The sequence below is a fragment of the Phyllostomus hastatus genome, unplaced genomic scaffold (assembly GCF_019186645.2).
Source record: "Phyllostomus hastatus isolate PE091 unplaced genomic scaffold, TTU_PhHast_1.1 phas_contig_348, whole genome shotgun sequence".
In the NCBI taxonomy this organism is placed as follows: Eukaryota; Metazoa; Chordata; class Mammalia; order Chiroptera; family Phyllostomidae; genus Phyllostomus; species Phyllostomus hastatus.
Window position 1 is genome coordinate 7340810 of NW_025333860.1, and position 20901 is coordinate 7361710.

General features: G+C 36.2%; 1 protein-coding gene across 2 annotated transcripts in view; it reads left to right on the forward strand.

Annotated features, from left to right (window-relative positions):
• SCFD1 (sec1 family domain containing 1) overlaps positions 1-20901 on the forward strand; it is a 110910-nt gene that overhangs the window by 35223 nt on the left and 54786 nt on the right. For both annotated transcript variants that reach the window (XM_045841143.1, XM_045841144.1), the window contains exons 11-14: positions 4157-4296; positions 7624-7714; positions 8303-8376; positions 9688-9769. In XM_045841143.1, coding sequence (XP_045697099.1) covers positions 4157-4296; positions 7624-7714; positions 8303-8376; positions 9688-9769 — 387 coding nt within the window. The remainder of the gene's footprint in view (positions 1-4156; positions 4297-7623; positions 7715-8302; positions 8377-9687; positions 9770-20901) is intronic.

The window sequence follows — 20901 nt, forward strand, 5'->3', positions numbered from 1 at the left end:
AATCTTTATTAACACAAAACCTCTTTGGCACTATTTTGGATGTTTCAAGCATTTGCCTAAAACTCAAAAGTATAAATGTAAACTTTGATTCATTTAATATAAGCACAGATTGTTTATAACTGAAAAAGCTATTCATAGGAAGTTTTTACTGTAGATGTGTAGGTTATGTAAAAGCCGAGAAGACAACCTTAATTTTATTACTGCTTTTTATATGGTGTTGTCTTAGCATTTCCATATTCATTTCTATTTCTGAACTTGGGTTAAACTTTTGCCCTGGCCAGTGTGGCTCAGTTGATTGAAGCTTCAGCACTAAACTGAAAGGTTGCAGGTTAAATTTCCAGTCAGGGCACCTGCCTAGGTTGTGGGTTTGGTCCCAGGTTGGGGTGCATGCAAGAGGCAACCAATCAGTGTTTCTCATGTTGATGTTTCTCTCCCCCTCTCTCCCTCCTTTCTCCCCTCTCTAAAATCAATAAGCATGACCTCAGATGAAGATTAAACAAAATTTATTTACCCTAAGGGAAAGAAGAGTATTAATATTTACTGTTTACTAACCTAACTATAGATACTGCCTGCTTTTTTCCCTTATATTCTTGTTGCTTACTACATAAGATTTTGAGACACTTATTTTATCTGTGTTTATGATTAACCATTTTACAAGGATTTTCTTTGTCAATTAAATCATTCTTACAAACTATCTAAATTTGATTTTTATTTCCTTTTTCTTGTCTTCCATACATTTTTGCTTTTCTCTCCTTTCTTCTCATCATTAATCAAAGTTTAGTGTTTCTAAATCAGTGCTGTCTAATATAGAAGCAGATGTAATTTTAGATGGTCTGGTAGCCACATTCAAAAGACTAAAAAAAAACGAGTGAAATTTATTTTAATAATATATATTTTATATAACCGAATATATCAAAAATATTAGCGTTTTAACATATAAGCAACTTAAAACATTATTTTATATTCTCTTTTTATATAAGATGTCTCAGAAATCCTGTGTCACAGGATTTTTACTTGTGTCACATCTCAGTTCATACCAGCCACATTGTAGGTACTCAGGTGCCACATGTGACTAGTAGTAGTAGTAACAGGTACATTTCTAAATCGTCAAAGCCCAAATTCTTTACTAGTTTAGAGATTGAATACATTGCTTATGAGTTGAGATTATCACATGAAGACTGGTAGGAATGTTGGCATATTGTCCGCAGTGTATCTGTGGGGAGTTTACAGGTCATGTTTCCTAGAGTGACAAGAAATTCTACTTTAAAACGAGAGAACAAGACTACCCAAGAGTCCCTGACATTGCAGAATCTGTATGGAATACCTCGGCCTCTGAATGAGAATAGGTTAGGTTGCGCTGCTTAATCTAAAACAACCCTCAAACCCCTGTGGGTTAAAATACAAATATTTATTTTTTGTTCACAATATTTCTTGTTCCCAGTCCAATGTAGATGGGCAAGGGGGAGCTCTGCTCATGAATTCAGGGTGATGAGGCCCCATTTCAACAGTCTTTTTACAAAAACTGTGGCAAGGGGCAAACATTTGATGGGTTGTACTTTAAATCTTGTTTCATGGCTATGACTAAAATGTTAAGATTTTTATTAGGAAATAGTATATGTAAAAGCACAAAGGCAGAGAAACTGTAGTGAACCTCCATGTACATTGTTCAGCTTACCGGACAGACAGTATGCATCTTATCCCAGGCATTAGATGATCTTTTGCATAAACACTTCAGCATATATCTTTTAAAAAAGGAAAAGTACATAACTTTATTGTCCTATCCAACAAAATTAACAGTTAACCTAATACTATTTTTGTATTCATTATTTCTCAATTGTTTCAAAGATGCATCTTTACAGTTAGTTTGTTCAAATGGGGTTCCAAATGATATCCATGCATTGCATCGATTGATACAGCTTTTAAGTTTCTCAATTTACCACAGGACTTCTCTTCCCACTCACTTTCTATTGCCATATTGAGGTAAAGAAATTGGGTTGTTTCTCTAAAGAATTTTCTACATTTCTGCATTGGTTGATTGTATTTTGTCAGGTACAATTTGACATGTTTCTCTATCTAGATCATTTCCTGTAAACTGATAGTAGATCTATAGACTTGATTACATTTGGCTCAGTTTCTTGCAAAAATAAAAGTCAGTCTTATTTTACTTTGCCTCTTTGATCATGTGAATCTTCAATCTTATCTCTGGCATAAGCAGATGTCACGTATACTATCCAGATGTCATGTATACTATCCAGATGTCATTTGGTTAACATTAGCTCTGTCTGGCTCTGATCTGCTTTAATTTGTGAAATGAAAATAAGGCTGCTTTTAGCACTTCCCAATGGAATTTATTCATAGCTGGTGATTTGGAACACCATTATATCCAGTCTTCTCAGTCAGGAAAGTGCGAATTATCAGTGGAAACAGACTAGAGTCTACCATGTTAAAACTAGTTCTGTTGGATTTTTTTTGCATCAGTGTTCAGTTTTTTTAACATGGTTGAGTACAGCACAAAATGTTGTAATTTCCCAGTTTTCAGGACTGAAATTACGCTTCCTTATATGCCTGGCTATTATGCAAACAATGGAAAAGTTCTTGCCATTGTTGTCATTTCTCAAAACTCTTAAATCCTTATTTCTTTATCATTTTGTTTTCTTTAGTATTCCACCAAAACCTTAGTAATACTATGCTGTCCTATTTTTAGAGCAGTAATTTTGCTAATAAGTCTGTCTCCCTTATTGTGAATGTGCCATGTCATCACCATGGAAATAGTACCACACTAGAAATTGTAGTTAATAAAGCTTAACTATTTTCAAATGTTTCTCTTCTTCAGTATCTTTTGTTTTGTTAGATAATTTTTAAAACAAATGGTTCTTCTCAGATGTCGCTGTTAATGCTTATTTATTGTACTTTGGTGTGGGTGATTTGTTGTGCAAGTGAGGTTAAGATGTGTGAATGGGAAAGTAAGATTAATTAAATAAGGTTACTGATTATGTTTATCCATGATAATATGAGGAGCATGTAGGAAAGACATAATATTAACAGGAAATATGACTTTATACTCTTGTTATTTATGCCTCTGTGGCATTTAGATGTCTATATTTTGCTCTCTTGGTGTTTTGGGGGGTTTTTGTCATAGGGAAAGTCAAGCAAATAAGCTGTGTAAATGATTTATTTGAGAAAGTTACAGGGCATGGTCTCAGAGGCTAGACTCAGCATTGATGACGTTGTTTTATCAAAAGGAGATTAAGTAGTATTTAGTACATTGAATTTGCTAAGACTAGAAGTTTAATCATTAGTTATTAATAATCTTAGAACCAAGGTGACTGTATTGCAGTCAAGCTAGATAATTTATCCATATAATTTCTTCCTTGCTCATTATTCACTTACTTACTGATAGCCATGTTTTATCTCCAGCTTACTGTGCAGAGTTGAACCATAAACTATTGCTATTACATGAAGGAACCCACAGTTCTAATGCAAGAAGGAGGGGAAAAGGATAGAAATAATACTCACTTTTATCTTGTTTTTTGTATGTTTGTTTTTTGAGAAAGAAAATTAATTCTAAGCAGAAAACTGGAGCAACTACTTTTATGACTAGCTCTTAAAATTTACATGAAAGGGAACAGTTGTATTATTATAATCTCTATTGGAATTTTTTTTAAAAAATGCAATCCATCAAGTAACAGATCAGAATGTTAAGACTCTCTCTGAGTTTAAAAATCATATTTAAGATTGTGTGTATTGGAAATAACTAAGCATCAAGAGGTCTGGTCAAATAAGTAGATATGGCCAAGTACTGAACTACTATGTAGGCATGATAAAGAAGAAAGTAAAATTGAAAGGATATCTGTATATTGGACATATGAAAAATGTTATCTAGTATATACACAAACTTTAATATGTTTTTTATATATTTTTAAAAGTTTAATCCTATAGAGCTATTACTTTAATTAAAATACACAAAGAATTAAAAGTATTTGTGTGTAACAAAACATTAGAAGGAGGTGTTCTAAATTTCAGATCCTATATTTTATGCTTGGAAATCTTAGAACAGACAGTAAGAATCTATTATTATTGTTATTTTAGGAAATATTGTGGTTCTTAAATTCAGAAAGCTGTTGTTTAATACAGGATTACTTTTTTTTTGTTTTAGGATTTTCACTTAAACAGAGTAAATTTGGAAGAATCTTCAGGATTGGAAAATTCTCCAGCTGGTGCTAGACCAAAGAGAAAAAACAAAAAGTCTTATGATTTAACTCCAGTTGATAAATTTTGGCAGAAACATAAAGGAAGGTAAGAAAAATATCATTAAATAAAAGCTTCACCCCTTAAGAAATGAAGATGTCATCTGACTTAATTTATATTAAAAAAAAAATCCAAAAGGTGATGGTGGTTCACCTGCACAGTGAACAGGAACTATAATGAAATAGTCTGTAGGTGTGTGTCTTTATTGCCCGATTTCTTCCTGACTCCTGGGTGGTTTTGGTTAGTTGTTTTATAGGGGCCATTTCCTTTTTGTAAATTTTGTTGCTAAACTCACCAATCTTCAACAAAACTATTTTTACTTTTCATTAAAATATGTTTTTGAGGTCTGATTTTCCCTTTTTGTTCCATGTTTGCCTTCATATGAACCCAGTTTCCTATCTCTGTGGAAGGAATACCTAAGCCTGAAAAACAGCTTCATTTAAAGTACGTTACAAATAATAGGTAGAAGATATACTAGTTGCCATGTGATTTATTGCAGGCAGATACATAGATCCCCTGTGTTGCTCTCTCCCCTTCGAGTTTAGATTCCATCATGGGCTCACTGTTACAAAAGTCAGCCATTGGTCATTGTGGCTAAAGAAATCATTCTAAACAAGCAAACAAAAAATTATTCCCCTGAGAGAAAAAGAATGTTGCTCATCGACAATTATAGAAATATATTATTATTTTGAATACTTCAAGTGTTATTGGGCCTGTATGTACATGTCTGTCCTTGATATGGCTGTTCTTTTTGGCCTCATTTATGTTGCAAGAGAAGTAGGATGTAGAGGTTCAACCTGTTGGGGTTTTTTATATGTTATATCTTTTTTTTTGTTTTGCATTTACAAGTTTTTAACACTGGAAAGTCATATTGTCATAGCAAAGAATTTGGTTTTCTCTACAGAGAAAGCCACTATGTTCCTCTTTTTGACTATGGCAAGTTTGAGTACTTTATCGAATATTATGATTTACTTTATTTTAAATGATTTTCTTCTCTGTAGAATTCTGTAGTCTACATTTTTGTCCAGAGTGGTGCAATACAAGTAATTCCATTTAGGTTGCTTAGAGAGGATGTAGCATATTTTTAACTTTAAAGTTTACATTCCCTAAGAAAAAAGCTTAAGAAAAAATACCTCTTCACTCAAATAAGGAAATTTCAAATATTGTCTTTCAGCCGTATGTTTAGGAACAATGCAAAGGTCAGGACTTTAAATTTTGTTTGTAAGTAGGAGTTGCCCTGAATAACTGTCACTGGGAATATGGTACTGTAATAGTGATGTGCACCCAGAGGACACTCGGAAATAGCATAGAGTAAACAAGTACTTAAATCTCTCTGAGCTTCAGTTTCTTCATCAGTAAAATGAAGGAATGATAATTCTACCTATTACTCTGTTTCAAAAGATTGTCAAGATTAAGTGCGATGTTACAAAGTAACTTACACAGACTTTATTGGTAAAACCAGGGACAAAACTCAGTTCTGACAGATCCAAAGTCTCTGGTCTTAACTATTGATAGTGTGTACTTCACCAAGACTGTGGTCAGGATTAAGTGAGAAAATACAGACAAATTATTAGCAGAGTGTTTGGCATACAGTAAGCACTCAGTAAACATAAGCTGTAATTATTGTCTGTTAGCTCTGAGACCTAAAGTTTCTAGAGATTATAAGAATCATCTAGTTTATCCAGCACATTTTACTTACTCAGTGCTATATTCTTTCGCCAATATAGACTCTGCTAGAGGTGGAGTTAGTGCCTCCTTTTGTCATGTAAAACTAGACTATGTTCCTCAAAACCCTTTCGGGACTTCTGCAGACTGGGTATTGTAGGCCCCAGACTGGGCACTGTAAGCATCCAAACCAGGGATGTACATGCCTGGACCAGAGATCAAACCTGCACCCCTTAGGTTATGAGAAGGGACCATGCTCCAACCAACTGAGCCACACCAGCCAGGGCTGTAAGACTTTTTAAATACCTCCTTTGTAGTTGCGTGGACCCTTTGACACTGTGACTTAATTTGAGCAGTAACATTTCATTGATGACTGATAATACCATGACTTCTTTGTTTTTTGGTCACTTAGATGTTTTACTTTTCTTCCAAATAGCACATAGGTGAAGAGAAGAAATGTGATATGGTTAATGAAGAGAATAGAAATTAAATTTGTTTAGATATATAAGTGTTACATGTATTTTAAAGAAACAGTATTTGTAATATACAGTTTACCCATGAACAATGCAGGGGGTTAGGGGTACCAACCTCCCCCCAATCCCTACCACCGCACAGTAGAAAATCTGCATGTAACTTTTTTTTCAATTACAGTTTGCATTCAGCATTATTTTGTATTAGTTCCAGGTATACAATATACAGGTTGGACAGTCTTATACTTTACAAAATGTTCCCCTGATATTTCCAGTACCACTTAGCACCATACATAGTTATTATAATATGGTTGACTATATTCCCTGTGTTTTATTTAAATCCCTATGACTATTTTGTAACTACCAATTTGTACTTCTTAATCCTTTCACCTATTTTACCCAGGCTGTCAAACCTTCTGCCCTCTGGCAATCATCAATCTATTCTCTGTACCTATGAGTCTCTTTCTATTTTGGCCATTTATTTTGATCTTTAGATTACACATGTAAGTGAAATCAAATGGTGTTTGTCTTTCTCTGTCTGGCATATTTCTCTTAGCATAATACCCTCTAGTTCCATCCATACTGTCTGAAATGATAAGATTTCATTCTATTTTATGGCTGAGTAATATTCCACTCTGTGTGTGTGTATAATAAATATGTATATCACAAGTTTTTTAATCCACTCAACTATTTATGGGCACTAGGATTGCTTCCAAATCTTGGCTATTGTAGATAATGATGCAGTGAGCATCAGGGTGCATATATTCTTTCGAATTAGTGTTTTGGGTTTCTTCATATATATATACCCAGAGACGGAATTGCTGAGTCATAAGGCAGTTCTGTTTTTAATTTTTTAAGGAATCTCCACACTGTTTTTTCATTGTGGCTGTACCAGTCTGCATTCCCGCCAGCAGTGCATGAGGGTTCCCTTTTCTCCATATCCTCACCAACACTCATTGTTTGCTGATTTATTGATGATAGGTTTCTGACAATTTTTTGCTACTATTGCTTTCTGACAGATATAAGGTGGTATCTCATTGGGGTTTTAATTTGCATTTCTCTGATTAGTGATAGTGAGCATCTTTTTATATGTCCATTGACCATTTGTATGTCCACTTTGGAGAAGTGTCTGTTCAGGTCCTCTGCTCACTTTTTAATTGAGTTGTTTGGTTTTTTTGGAGTTGTCTTGAGTTCTGTGTAAATTTCATGTATTAACCCCTTCTGTGCAATATTGTTTTAGTCCATTCCCAGAAGTTGCTGAATCAGTTCAGCAAGAACTAGAATCTTACAGAGCACAGGAAGATGAAGTCAAACGGCTTAAAAGCATTATGGTAAGATTCTTTTTGCTTTTTTGGAATTATAGGGAAGGAGAAGGTCCTCTGGACGGAGAAAGAAGTTACATTTTTTTCCTCTCATAAAAATCCAAGGTCATTCATTACTTTAATAACAAAAAACTCAAGTTATATAAAAGATTTTCTTCATAAAGAAATATAAGTACTAAGGAGTAGAGAAAACACTTTAAAAAATGATATGAATTGATGATTTGAAAACATATATAATGCAGCTTTATTTTAGAAATATATATTCGAGTGCCACTCATTCTATACTTTGATCTAACTTCAGATTTTAGCTCTACTGTTTATTACTATGTGACCTGTGACAAGTTTCTGGGCTGATTTCTTTATCTGAAAATGCCAGCTGATCCTTTTTTATAGCTGTTGGTCATCAACCATTTATTAGGCTGGTATTTGATAGAATTTTTCTATAGCTACCAAAGGCATATGCTTTCTCCTTAAAGGAGAATTATTTTTCTGGGTGACCTAAATCTTACAGTTCATCAGTGATCTTAGAAATATTTTGATTTTTATGCTTGTACTTGGGCTGTGTGAATGATGCCGGGAACTTTTTTACCTTCCCAGGGACTAGAAGGGGAAGATGAAGGAGCCATAAGTATGCTTTCTGACAATACTGCTAAGCTAACATCAGCTGTTAGGTAAGTAAGGAATATGTCTTCTTTGAAGTCTTTCTGTTGATAAGATTTATTTAGGAGGTAAATTTGTTAATATTTTTTAATAATGGGAAATAGTAGGTAATAGCTTACGAGGTCCATCTGGAAAAAGTCCAGCCATTGTTAATATAAAGAGAATGGTTTATGTGACATTAACATAACCTGGAAGCCAAGGAGAATGAACTGGAATGCTCCTGTGTGAATAAGGACTTCTCTGTATTAGAGAGTGGGGGCGATAGATGCCGTTGAGTGAGCATGTGTACTGTGTGGCCAACACATTCAAAATGACTGAGCAAGCAGAGCAATGAACCTACATCAAATTTTGCATTAAGCTTGGACATTCTGCTGTGGATACTATTTAGGTGATTCAGAAGGCCACAGCTATGGACAACTGGTGATTGGCAGCTTCATCACAACATGCCTGCTCATGCATCACATCTCATGCAGAATTTTTTGGTGAAACATCAAATCCCCCAGGTGACTCAGCCCCCCTACAGCCTAAATTTGATGCCTTGCGACTTCTGGCTTTTCCCAAAACTAAAATTACCTTTGAAAAGGAAGAGATTTTAGACCATTGATGAGATTCAGGAAAATATGACAGGGCGGCTAATGGTGATTAGGAGAACTGTGAGGTCCCAGGGTACCTCCTTTGAAGGGGACTAAAGCGTAATTGTCCTTTGTACAGTGTTTCTTGTATCTTGTATCTTCAATAAATATCTTTATTTTTCATATTATGTGGCTGGATAACTTCTGGACAGACCTTGTATATCTTTAAAAAACTAAATTGTGTTTTTAACACATTCAAGCTGACTTAAATTCCTTATATAACAGACCATTTGCTTCTTTCAGTAGTTGGAAAATTGTATAATGAGGGTAATTTTGGCAAGAAGATAATATTGGTGATAAAGTAATGCACATTGTTACTAAATTATCATTGCTGCTATTACCTCATTACCTAAAGTTTAAACACTTTCTTTTGGATATTTTAAATGCCATCAAGGAGAAAGAGAGATGTGTTTTAGAAATATAGGTACAATTATATTTCCATTAATCTGATTTTCTTCTAAACCTGCAAATTTTGGAACCAGAAAGTGAAGTGATAGAATAATGATATTTGGGAGACAGATAAACTAAGAAGCACTTCACCTGTATTAAATTATCAGTTCATAGTTAAACTTACTACGTTTACTACTTCAAGTTTCCTCAGAGGAAACACCCAGGTGTGGATTTTATTGAGGTCTGTATCATTTTCTTAGAAAATTTAATGGTTAACTTTCAATTTTTTGATGTTTGTAGTTCTTTGCCAGAGCTCCTCGAAAAAAAAAGACTTATTGATCTCCACACAAATGTTGCTACTGCTGTTTTAGAACATATAAAGGTAAATGTAACTGTTTTCCCCCCACAATATAATTTCTGTTTACATAGGGTTTTATGCTTTGTAAGATGCTTTCATATTCATTATCTCTTTGGCTCTCACTATAGCATTCAGGTAGTAGTATTACCTTCACTTTTTGCAAGTAAGGAAACTTAGTAATCTAGAGAGAGAATTCATTTGCCCAAGATCAAACATTCAGTAAACAGAGGTTAGATTCTGATATTTCTATTATGTCACACTGCCTTACTAACTGTCTGTACACATATTCTTTCAACAGTAGACCTGCCATCTAAACATCAGTAATACAGACTTAGAAATCCATTTTATTACAGTTCTGTCTAAAATATCCATTAATAATATCATTTCATTGTGTAACTTGGTTCTGAACTTTTTAGTTGTAGATGAGTGTTAGCATTACATCTCCTTACTATTTCCTATTGTAGTGTGATTTCAAAACAAAGGTGGTGGACCTCCTATATGTTGTTATGGTTTTTCTCATTATTTTATTCATGATTACCCCATATTAGCTTGACTTAATTAGTTCTTCAGCGTTCTACAAGTATTTATTCTCTGGACATGGTGCTGAATTCCAATGACAGCTTGACCATATCCTAGGATGTGACCCCCTACTTTCCATTTAATATGATACATGTAAAAAAGCTGAATATACTTGCTACCTGTCAAAGATGTTGATAACACTTTGGACTTACAGAAAAGTGACTTAAACATTTTTTGTTTTCAATGATTTAAAAAGTCTCAGGGCATTAGGAAGAAGCAAATACAGATAGATGATGAGCATTGTGCAGCATGGGATTTAAACCTGCATAATTTCTATTAAGCTAACAACCTGATTTTTTTCTTTGTTCCACATCTTGATATTGCTAATTGCTGTTTTCATGTACCTACAGGAATAGGAACAATTTCAGTCTATAAATGATTCTGTGGATAATTTCCCTTTTCTATGTAGTAACTCTGTAAAGTGGGGAAAGATTGTACACGTCTGTTTACTGAGAGTCTTTGAGAGATTTTAGGAAACTGCACAGCATGAGCCAAAACAGGCCATTTATGTGGAAAGGCCACTGAAAGCAGCTTGGGTGGGCCCAAAAGTTGGGAGGGAAGAATCTGAGGAACAGTGCTAGCCAGGCTGATGGAGACTCAAATATGGCTCCCACCTGCTGCCTCTGTGGTAGGAGGGCTCAGCAAAGGACCAGTGGTCTCTGCCAGCACATCTGTCTGAGAGAAAGCTGTCCTCCAGCTCTTGTCCGGATGCCAGACAATTCAGTTTCTCCCTGTATGTCCCTGGTGCCCTTTGAGCTGCTGCCCCAGAGCTGGAGATCGAATAAGTCTGCACATGGGGGACCTTTGAGAGGAATACCTGGGACTCCAAAAGTCCTCTGTCTCGCTCAGTCCCCACTGGTTTTTACAGTCAGAAGTTATGGGCACTTCTCTTCCTGGTACTAGAACCCTGGGCCAAGGGAACTGGTATGGGGCTGGGACTCTTCACTCTCAGGGCAACCTCCACAGCCAAGATATCCCTCCCACTTTTTATCTGCCGCACTTGGTGTTGGACCAGCCCTTTCTGCATCTCTTCCCCTCCTACTAGTCAGGAGATGGCTTCTTCTGTAAATCCTTAGTTGTAGGATTTCTGTTCAGCTAGATTTCATGTAGTTCTCAGTGACGGTCTTCCATAGTTCAGTTATAATTTGATGTAGTCGTGGGAGGATGCAAACACCACGTTTAACTGCTCTGCCATATTGTTGGAAAGCCCAGTAATTCATACTGTTTAAACCTTTCCATTAGCAGTTCTTTTATTTCTCACACAAATGTGACTTTCCCCACTTACTAGTTGTTGCATAATGGCTTCTGGGACTACTTAAATAATTTTCAGAGAAATTTTTTTTTAATTATTTTTATCCCACCTGCATTGCCAAATTGAATTATGTACTCTTTAGCACCTGATAGCTAAGAAAAGTAAAAGATACCTACATGTGCACAATAGTAGATGAGAGAGAAATGCTATTATGTGCTCATTCACCTAATGCTCCCATTTCAGAGAAAGAGCTATAACATCAGAATGTTCCATTCCCTTGTAGCCAGCAAGGGACAAGTTCTTAGTAAGCTATTGTGGATCTATTCTTCATTGTTGCTAAACTCTCATTTTTGTGTTGCTACTTCTTATGGAGAAAATTAAGACATACTGAATTCGATCTAAAGATATCATCTGATCAAGCACACATGTACAGTCTTAGGTCTACATTATGGGCAAAGCTTAGCCCTTCCTCCAGGGTCTAATTTTTCATTCACTCAACTTCTTTATTTTTCTTAGGAGAAGATAAGCTTTCACAATAAAGAAGAAATTCTCAATTCATCTCCACTGGTCAACACACCAAATGAACTGATGCCCTTTATTTCCTCTGTAAAACATGGTGGCTACTGGCCATATTATTGACATGCTGACAACTGATAGCTAGTACGTTTTACAAGTTGAATTTTTTGCTTTCCAAAGAAAGTTATTTCTATTTGATTTCAGTCTACCTATATCGATTTATGAATAAGAAAAGAGGATTGTTTCTATAAAACTTATTTAATTTAGTAGATTTAAAAAAATCAAAGATTAGAAAATTTCAAAAATATTAAAATTGCTTTGCAAATGTCTGCAAATTTTTTGTTCCACTTCAAAGAAAGTGAGACTGGAAATCATAGGTGATCCCTTCTAGGAGTGTTTTATGCAAGAAAGGGGGGGAAATGTTAGTCAGTGAACCTCTGTACTCAAAGAAGACATCTCGGACCTCCATCAGGATTGGCAGACAATTTTACATTTCAGGTCTTAAGTTAAAGGAATATTTTAAATGCTTATATACAACGTAGATTTTTTTTTAATCATTCTTCGCATTAACTTATTGATGAACTGCTCACTACTCTCCAGGTAATAATAGGGAAGGAATTTTAGTGTCCAAGAAATTAGAGCATTTCTCTGGCTAGATTTTGACTGATTTTTTTTTTTTTATTCTGGTTTATTCTTACAGTTGTCCCAATTTTTCCCCCTTGGCCCACCTCTGCCCAGTTCACTCCCTGTTCCTGGAGTCAATCCCTACACTGTTGTCTATGTGCATGGATCAGTCATACATGATCTTTGACTAGTCTCTTCCCCTTCTTTCCACCATTCTGCCCTCCCCCCCGCCGCTGTCAGTCTGTTCCATGTTTTTGTGTCTCTGGTTCTGTTTAGCTCACTAGTTTAGTGTATTCATTAGATTCCTCTTATAACTGATATCACATGGTATTTGTCTCTCACCACCTGGCTTATTTCACTTAGCATAATATTCTCCATTTCCATCCATGGTGTCACAAGAGGTAGGAATTCCTGCTCCTTTCTTTCTGCTGCGTAGTATTCCATTGTGTAAATGTACCACAGTTTTTTAATACACTCATCTACTGGTGGCACTTAAGCTGTTTCCAATACTTGGCTGTTGTAAATAGCGCTGCTATGAACATAAGGGTGTGTAGGTTCTTTTGCATTGGTATTTTGGGATTCTTAGGTATATTCCCAGCAATGGAATTGCTGGATCAAAAGGCAGTTCCATTTTTAATTTTTCGAGGACATTCCATACTATTTTCCACAGTGGCTGCACCAATCTCTGTTCCTACCAACAGTGCACTAGGGTTCAAGTCTATTTGCTGTAGAGTGTCAATCAATGCTGCAATATTTTTGTTGATTTTTTTTGTATGCAAAATCAAACTTTAACACCCCACTGCTGACAGTGGGGTGTTAGAGTCCCCTACAATAACTATTGTTTTGTATCTCTTTCTTAGTCGATTCTATATTGGGTGCATATATGTTTACAAGAGTTTTATACTCTTATTGGTCTACTCCCTTAAGTATTATGTAGTGACCTTATTTTTCTCTTGCTATGGCCTTTGTTTTGAAGTCTGTTTTGTCTGATATAAATATTGCTACCTCAGCTTCTTTTTCATGTCTGTTTGCATGGAAAATTTTTTCTGTCCCTTCACTTTCAGCCTGTGTAGGTCTTTTGTTCTGAAGGGGATCTCTTGTAGACAGCATATATGCAAATTGTGTTTTCTTATCTATTCAGCTACTCTGTGACTTTTAATTGGAGCATTTAATCCATTTACATTTAAGGTTGTTATTGACAGGTACTTATTTATTGCCATTTTTCCCTTTGTACCTGTGTTCCTCTCTATTTCTTCTTCTTAAAACAGTCCCTTTAGCATCTCTTGCAATACTGGCATGATGGAGATGTATTCTTTTAGCCTTTTTTTCGGTCTGGGAAGCTCTTTATTTCACTTTACTTTAAACAAGAGCCTTTCTGGATAGAGCAGTCTTGGTTACACGTCCTTGCTTTTCATTACTTGGAATATTTCATGCCAATCCCTTCTGGCTTATAGTGTTCCTGTTGAGAAATCAGCTGATAGCCTTATCAGAGTTCCCATGTAAGTTACTAGCTCTTTCTCCCTTGCTGCTTTTAAGATTCTCTTTTTGTCTGTAAATTTTGCCACTTTGATTGTGATGTGTCTTGGAACAGGCCTTTTTGGGTTCACCTTGACTGGGACCCTCTCTGCTTCCCAGACTTGCATGACTTTTTTCCTCACCAAGTTAGAGAAATTTTCTGTTATTTTTTCAAATAGATTTTCTATCCCTTCCTCCTTTTCTTCTCCTTTTGGTATCCCCATGATGCAAATATTGTTGCGTTTCACATTGTCCCAAAGCTCCCTTAAATGATCTTCTGCTTCATCTAGCCTCCTCTTAATTCCTTTTAGTGTGTTCTTCATTTCAGACATTGCATTCTTCATTTTCAGCTGGTTCTTATTCAAGGTTTCTGTGTCCTTTTTCATGCTCATGTAGTTTCTACTAAGTTCCTTGAGCATCCTTATAACCATTACTTTGAACTCTATGTTCGATAAATTGATTGCCTCAATTTCATGTAGCTCTTTCTTTGGAGACTCCTCCTTTTCTTCCATTTGGGAGTTGTTTCTTTGTCTCCCCATTTTAGTTGTTTGTTTGTTTTGCTTCTATGTATTAGATAGATTGCTTTGACTCTCTGTGTTGTGGAGTTCCTTGTGGGTTAGGATTGCTGTGGGACCCAGTAGTGCAGACTCCTTGATCTCCTATCTGGATGTTCTAGGAATGTCTTCTGTGTGGGCCATGTGGACTTTTCTATTGTATTTGGGTCCTCATTGTTGTTGGCCCTTTTGTGGGTGGGAACTCCCCTCTGGCTGGCTGAGATGTTCAGCCCCGACTGTGTGCTGTACACTGTTGTGTGGGTGCTAGCAGAACAAAGCAAAACAACACAAAAACCACACCACATCAAGCAGCCCTCCAACCACCACAACATAATCAACGACAAGAGAACAAGGAATAATAAAAGTGGAAAGAGAAATGGAAGAGTAGAGAAAGGGGGAAAGCAAAATGAGTATGAGAAGACCAATGGAAAGAAAAGTGATTATGAGGAGAAAGGGGAAGAAAACTAATACTCAAAATGAATGAAAGAAGAAAACAGGGAAAGGAACACAAGAAAAAAATAACAAAAATAATAAAGGGCAAGAAGAAGGTAACAATGAAGTAATCAAAGATAAAAGTAGAGTTGGAGATATGAAAGAAAAATTAGAGCACCAAAAATAAAAGGGAAAGAAAAAATAATTAAAAAGCTAAGAAAATAATAGCAAAAATGACAAAAAAAGAACCAAGTGGATTTGCCTCCGCAGAGTTCAGATCTCCCCTTCGGGTTTCTCCCTTTGGATACAACTCTGATGTCTGAGTCTGGTATAAGCCAATGTCAGGTGCTGTCTACATCTGGCCCTTGGCTGCCTTTTTGAGGCTACAAGCGATCTATATTTTGTGGCTGATTCCTCTGGTCCTGGCTGCTCTGCAAACTTGGCTTTTGTCAGCACTGGGTCCAGCGGCATGTCAGCAAACATCCCAAGTCACCACAGGATCTGCCTCGGCCTGTCTCTGCCTGCTGACCTGCTTTCAATCTTAGACTAGTCTCAGACCTGACTGCTTCTGAGAGGGCTTTTGGAGGAAACGGGGTTGTGATTCTTGGATCTCCCATGGTAGGTGCCTTTCAGGCATCAGGGAAGATGGTGAGTGTGTTCTCTCTCCCCCGAGGCACTATGTTTCATATTATTTCCCTATGTTTGGCAGGGCAATGCCTGTAGTAGGCTTCCAGACCCGCTGACCCACATCAGACCCACTGAGTGAGCCCCCTTGCTGTTGCCAGGGGTGACAGTGCCCACATACTGCAGAGTAAGAGTCTGTTACACAGAGCAATGGTAGGAAGGTTAACATGAGACACTTCTGTGGGGAGCTAGTGGTCAGCCCTGGAATCAATAACCACCACCAGAAGTCTCAGCCCACGGAAGACTGCCAGGGCCTAGTTAGTGGAGGTCTAGGAGTGAAGCAGCCAGCAGCAGGAGTGGCTTCAGTGGCAGCAGCAAACTTCACAGCTCACTGGCCAGTATCCCTGGGCGATACAACACTGACATCAGCAGGGTTTCAGTGGCATCAATGGCACGAGCTGCCAGCAAATCTCCCTGGTTCTCTTCACATTTTTATGACGTAGATATCATCACTCTTCCTTTTGCACCTGTACTATTCCACTTGAAAGTCAAGTTTGGTGCTACCTAAGTGGCTTCCTGCTGCAAGGAACTTGAAGACATTCTCCTCCTTCATTTGCAGCACATTAAGGTCTCCAAACATTGTGAAACTTTCCCTTTAAATTACCTGGGAAATGAGAACAACACTGTATGGGCCCTTCTCAGGGTATCAAAGAAAAGCTAGAACAGTTTTATTTTTGTAGAAAAAAGAGTGAAAAATACAGAGAATTTCCATATACCCCCTGAACTACCCACCCCCAGTTTACCCTGTTATTAACATTTTGTATTAGTGTGTTACATCTGTTAAAATTGATAAGCCAATATTAATACATTATTATTTAAGTTCATGTTTATTGGGCTTTTTGTGTTGTTCATTCTGTGGGTTTTGACAAATGCATAAAGGCATGTATTCTTATTAAAGTATCATACAGAATAGTTTCACTGCCCTAAAAATCATCTGTGCTCCACCTTTCCATCCCTGTTTTATCCTGTGAATCCCTGACAACCAATGACCTTTTTACTGTCTCCATAGTGTTATCCTTTCCAGAATGTCACAGAGTTGAAATCATACAGTATGTCGAGTTTTCAGATCGGCTTCTTCCAGTTCATAATGTGCATTTAAGATCCCTCCATGTCCTTCCGTGGATTGATCACTCATTTCTTTTTATTGCTGACTATATTTTTTTTTCGTCCAAACATACCACAGTTTGTCCATTCAACTATTGAAGGATATGTTGGTTGCTTCCAGCTTTTTCGCAGATATGATAAGGGTGCAATAAACATTCACTTGAAAGTTTTTGGATAGACAGAAGTTTCCAACTCTGTTAGGGAAATACCAAGAGGATGATTGCTAAATCATATGGTAACAGTATGTTTAGATTTGTAACAAACTGCCAACTGCCAAACTGTCTTCCAGAGTGGCTCCACCACTGCAGTCCCACCAGCACTGAATGGGAGCTCCTGTTGCTCCACAGCCTTGTTTGCATTTGGTGTTGTCATTGTTGGATTTCAGCCATTCTCATTGGTTGTTGTAATCTGTAAATCTCTAAGGGCATATGATATGAAACATCTTTTCATATGCTTATTTGCCATCTGTATCTTCTTTGGTGAAGTGTGCAAGTTTTTGGCCCATTTTATCATCATATTGTTCTTACCGTTGAGTTTTAAGAGTTCTTTGTACTTTGGGGAGGGGAGAGTTTTTTTAATGGATATGTCTTTTGAAAATATTTCCCCCTTTCTGTGGCTTGTCTTCTCGTTCTCTTGACAGTGTCTTTAAGAGCAGAAATTTTTAATTAAATCTAGCTTATTGATTATTTCTTTCATGGATTGTGCCACTGGTGTTGTATCTAAAAAGTCATCACTATACCCATGGTCCTCTAAATGTTCTCCTATAAAACTAGAAGTTTTATAGTCTTACAATTTACATTTAGGTCTTTTATCCATTTTTAGTTAATTTTTGTGAGGTTGTAGGATCTGTGTCTAGATTCATTTTTTTACATGTGGACATACAATTGTTCTAGCACCATTTTTTTAAAAGATTGTCTTTTTCTCTAATTGCATTTGCTTTTTTGTCAAAGATCAGTTGGCTTCATTTGTATGGATCTATTTCTGCACTCTTTTCTGTTCCATTGGTGTATTTGTCTACTACGTGGTCTTAATTACTATAGTTTTACTATGTAAATCTTAAAAATCAGGTATTATCCTTCCTCCTTTATTTTTTCTCCTTGACTGTGTTGGCTATTCTGGGTCTTTCATATCTCCATATAAACCTTAGAATCTTTTTGTCAATATCTACAAAATAACTTGCTGCAATTTTTATTGGGATTGGTTGATTCTGTAGATCAAGTTGGAAAGAACTGACATACTGACAATACTGAGTCTTCCTATTCATGAACGTGAGGTACCAAATTTTTCCGACTGTGAGATGTACCGGACCATAAGACGCACCTAGATTTTAGAGGAGGAAAATAGGGGAAAAAATTTAAAGCAAAAAATGTGGTAAAATATTTAATAACACAATGTAGGCCGCCACCCCCCCCCCCCCAAACACACACACACCCCACCCACAGCAAGCCAGGTAAGCTACATTCGGGCTATAAGATGTACCCCCATTTTCCTCCCAAATCTGGGGGGTGTATCTTATAATCTGAAAAATACAGGTATCTATTTCATTTTTTAATTTCTTTTATCAGAAGTTTTTTTTCTCATAGAAATTTTTTTTCTCATAGATCATATAGATGTTTTATTAGACTTGTAACTTTCATTTGTTTATGCTTTGAGTACTAATAGAAACTGTATTGTTCTTTAATTTCAAATTTCAGTTTTTCATTGCTAATATATTGGAAAACAATTGATTTTTATATATTAACCTTGTATCCTGCAGCCTTGCTGTTGTCACTTAGTAGTTTCTGGAGAGTTTTGTTTTTTCTGTGGTATTTTCTATATAGACAAACATGTCATCTGTGAACAAAGACAGTTTTATTTCTTTTTTTCCCCATGCTGTATTCCGTTGATTTCCTTTTCTTGTCTTACCTCATCAACTAGGACCTTCAACAGTGTTGACAGCGACAGTGAGGGGATGTTTTTACCTTTATTCCTGATGTAGCTATTGACTTTGTGTATCAGCCTTGTGCCTTACAACTGTGCTGTAGTCACTTGTTAGTTCCAGAAGTATTGTGTTTTTTCTTTGGAATTTTCTACATTGACAATCATGTCATCTGCAAAAAAAAAGACGGTTTTACTTCTGTCTCCCCAACCTGTATACCTCTTATTTCATTTTATGTTTATTGCACTAACTAGGGCTTCCAGTATAATGTTGAATAGGAGTGTGAGAGGGGGCATCCTTGCCTTGTTCCTGATCTTAGCAGGAAATCATCTAGTTTTTCATTTGCATTCTGTTTTCTAGAAGACATTCTGTTTTGTAAAGAGTTGGTATAACTTCTTTCTTAATGTTGGGGAGATTTCACTAGTGAACCCATTTTCACCTGATGCTTTCTGTTTTGGAAGCAATATTATTAACTGTTGATTAATTTCTTTAATAGTTGTTGGCCCATTCAAATTATCTGTTTCTCTTTAGTGAGTTTTGGTAGATTGTCTTTCAAGGAATTGGTTTATAATGTCATGGGATCAGTAAGGATGGCCTTTCTTCCATTTATGATATTAGTCATTTGTGTTCCCTCTCCTTTTTTCATAGTTAACCTGACTAGAGTTATCAATTTGAAAGATCTTTTAAAGAACCACTGCTGGCTGGTATAGCTTAGTGGATTGAGCACAGGCCTGCAAACCGAAGGGTCACCAGTTCAATTCCCAGTGAAGGCACGTGCCTAGGTTGTGGGCTGGGTCCCCAATTTGGGGCATGTGAGGCAACCACACATTGATGTTTCTCTCACACTCTTTCTACTTCCCTTCCCCTCTCTAAAAATAAACAAATAAAATCTTTGGGGGTGGGGCAGGAAGAACCAATTTTTGGTTCCAGTGATTTTTCTTTATTTATTTTTGCTCTAGGTTTTGTTTCTTTTCATGTGCTATCTTTGGATTTAATTTGCTTAATTAAAACTAAGTGCTTCTGAGAGGCATAGTAAAATAAAATTTGTAATAGTTTACAAGTAGCATGTAAACCTCTATTTTTTCCAGAAATATTATAAGGCATTTTTTAATATTTTATTATAATAAGGTTGCTAGTATTTTTTCCTTACCAGAGGATATGCTTAGAGAGAGGGAAAGGGATGCGGGGGCGGGTAGAAACATTGATGTGAGAGAGAAATATCAATCAGTTGCCTCTTGTGTGCGCCCCAGCCAGGGACCGGACCTGCAACCTAAGCATGTGCCCTGACTATAATTGAACCTGCAACCCTTCAGTTTATAGAACAGTGGTCTAACCAAGCCACACTGGCCAGGGCTAATATTTGTATTTTCCTAATACTAGTCATCTATAAAGATTACTTCATGTACATTTTAAATGTTTTATTCATAGATAACTTGAGTCAGAATTTAAATATTTGTACTAGGAGTCAATGTATAGGATAAATTTATAAATAAAGTTGTTTCCTTTTTCTTAAAGAGGTTTAAGGCATCTTTTATAGATAGCACATATGACAGAATAATGAAATAAAAACTCATTATAGTTGCTATATAGTTAAAATAGTAATTCTCAAATTTGGCTTTGAAGTTTCTGGCAACCAAGACTTTAAAAAGAGAGAGAGGTGATTAAGTTGTAAAAAAAGAACAAATTTAAGCTTCTCATCAGAAAGGGAAATTTCTGGTTTTTGTGTTTTTATTCTAAGCAAAGTGTTTCTTAGCATCATATTACAAAAGACATTGCTCATATCAGGCACTGTCTAAATTAAACCAAATGACTTAATGATGCCATATTTTAGTATCAGTTCCAGTCATGGATTTCATGGCAACTTTAGTAAAAGTCAAGGGTATAATATTAAAATATAATTAAATGAGAGTAGTTTTATAAGTCACCAAGGTACTAAGGTCTAAGTTTATACCATTTTAATATCTGGAGTGGAAAGAAT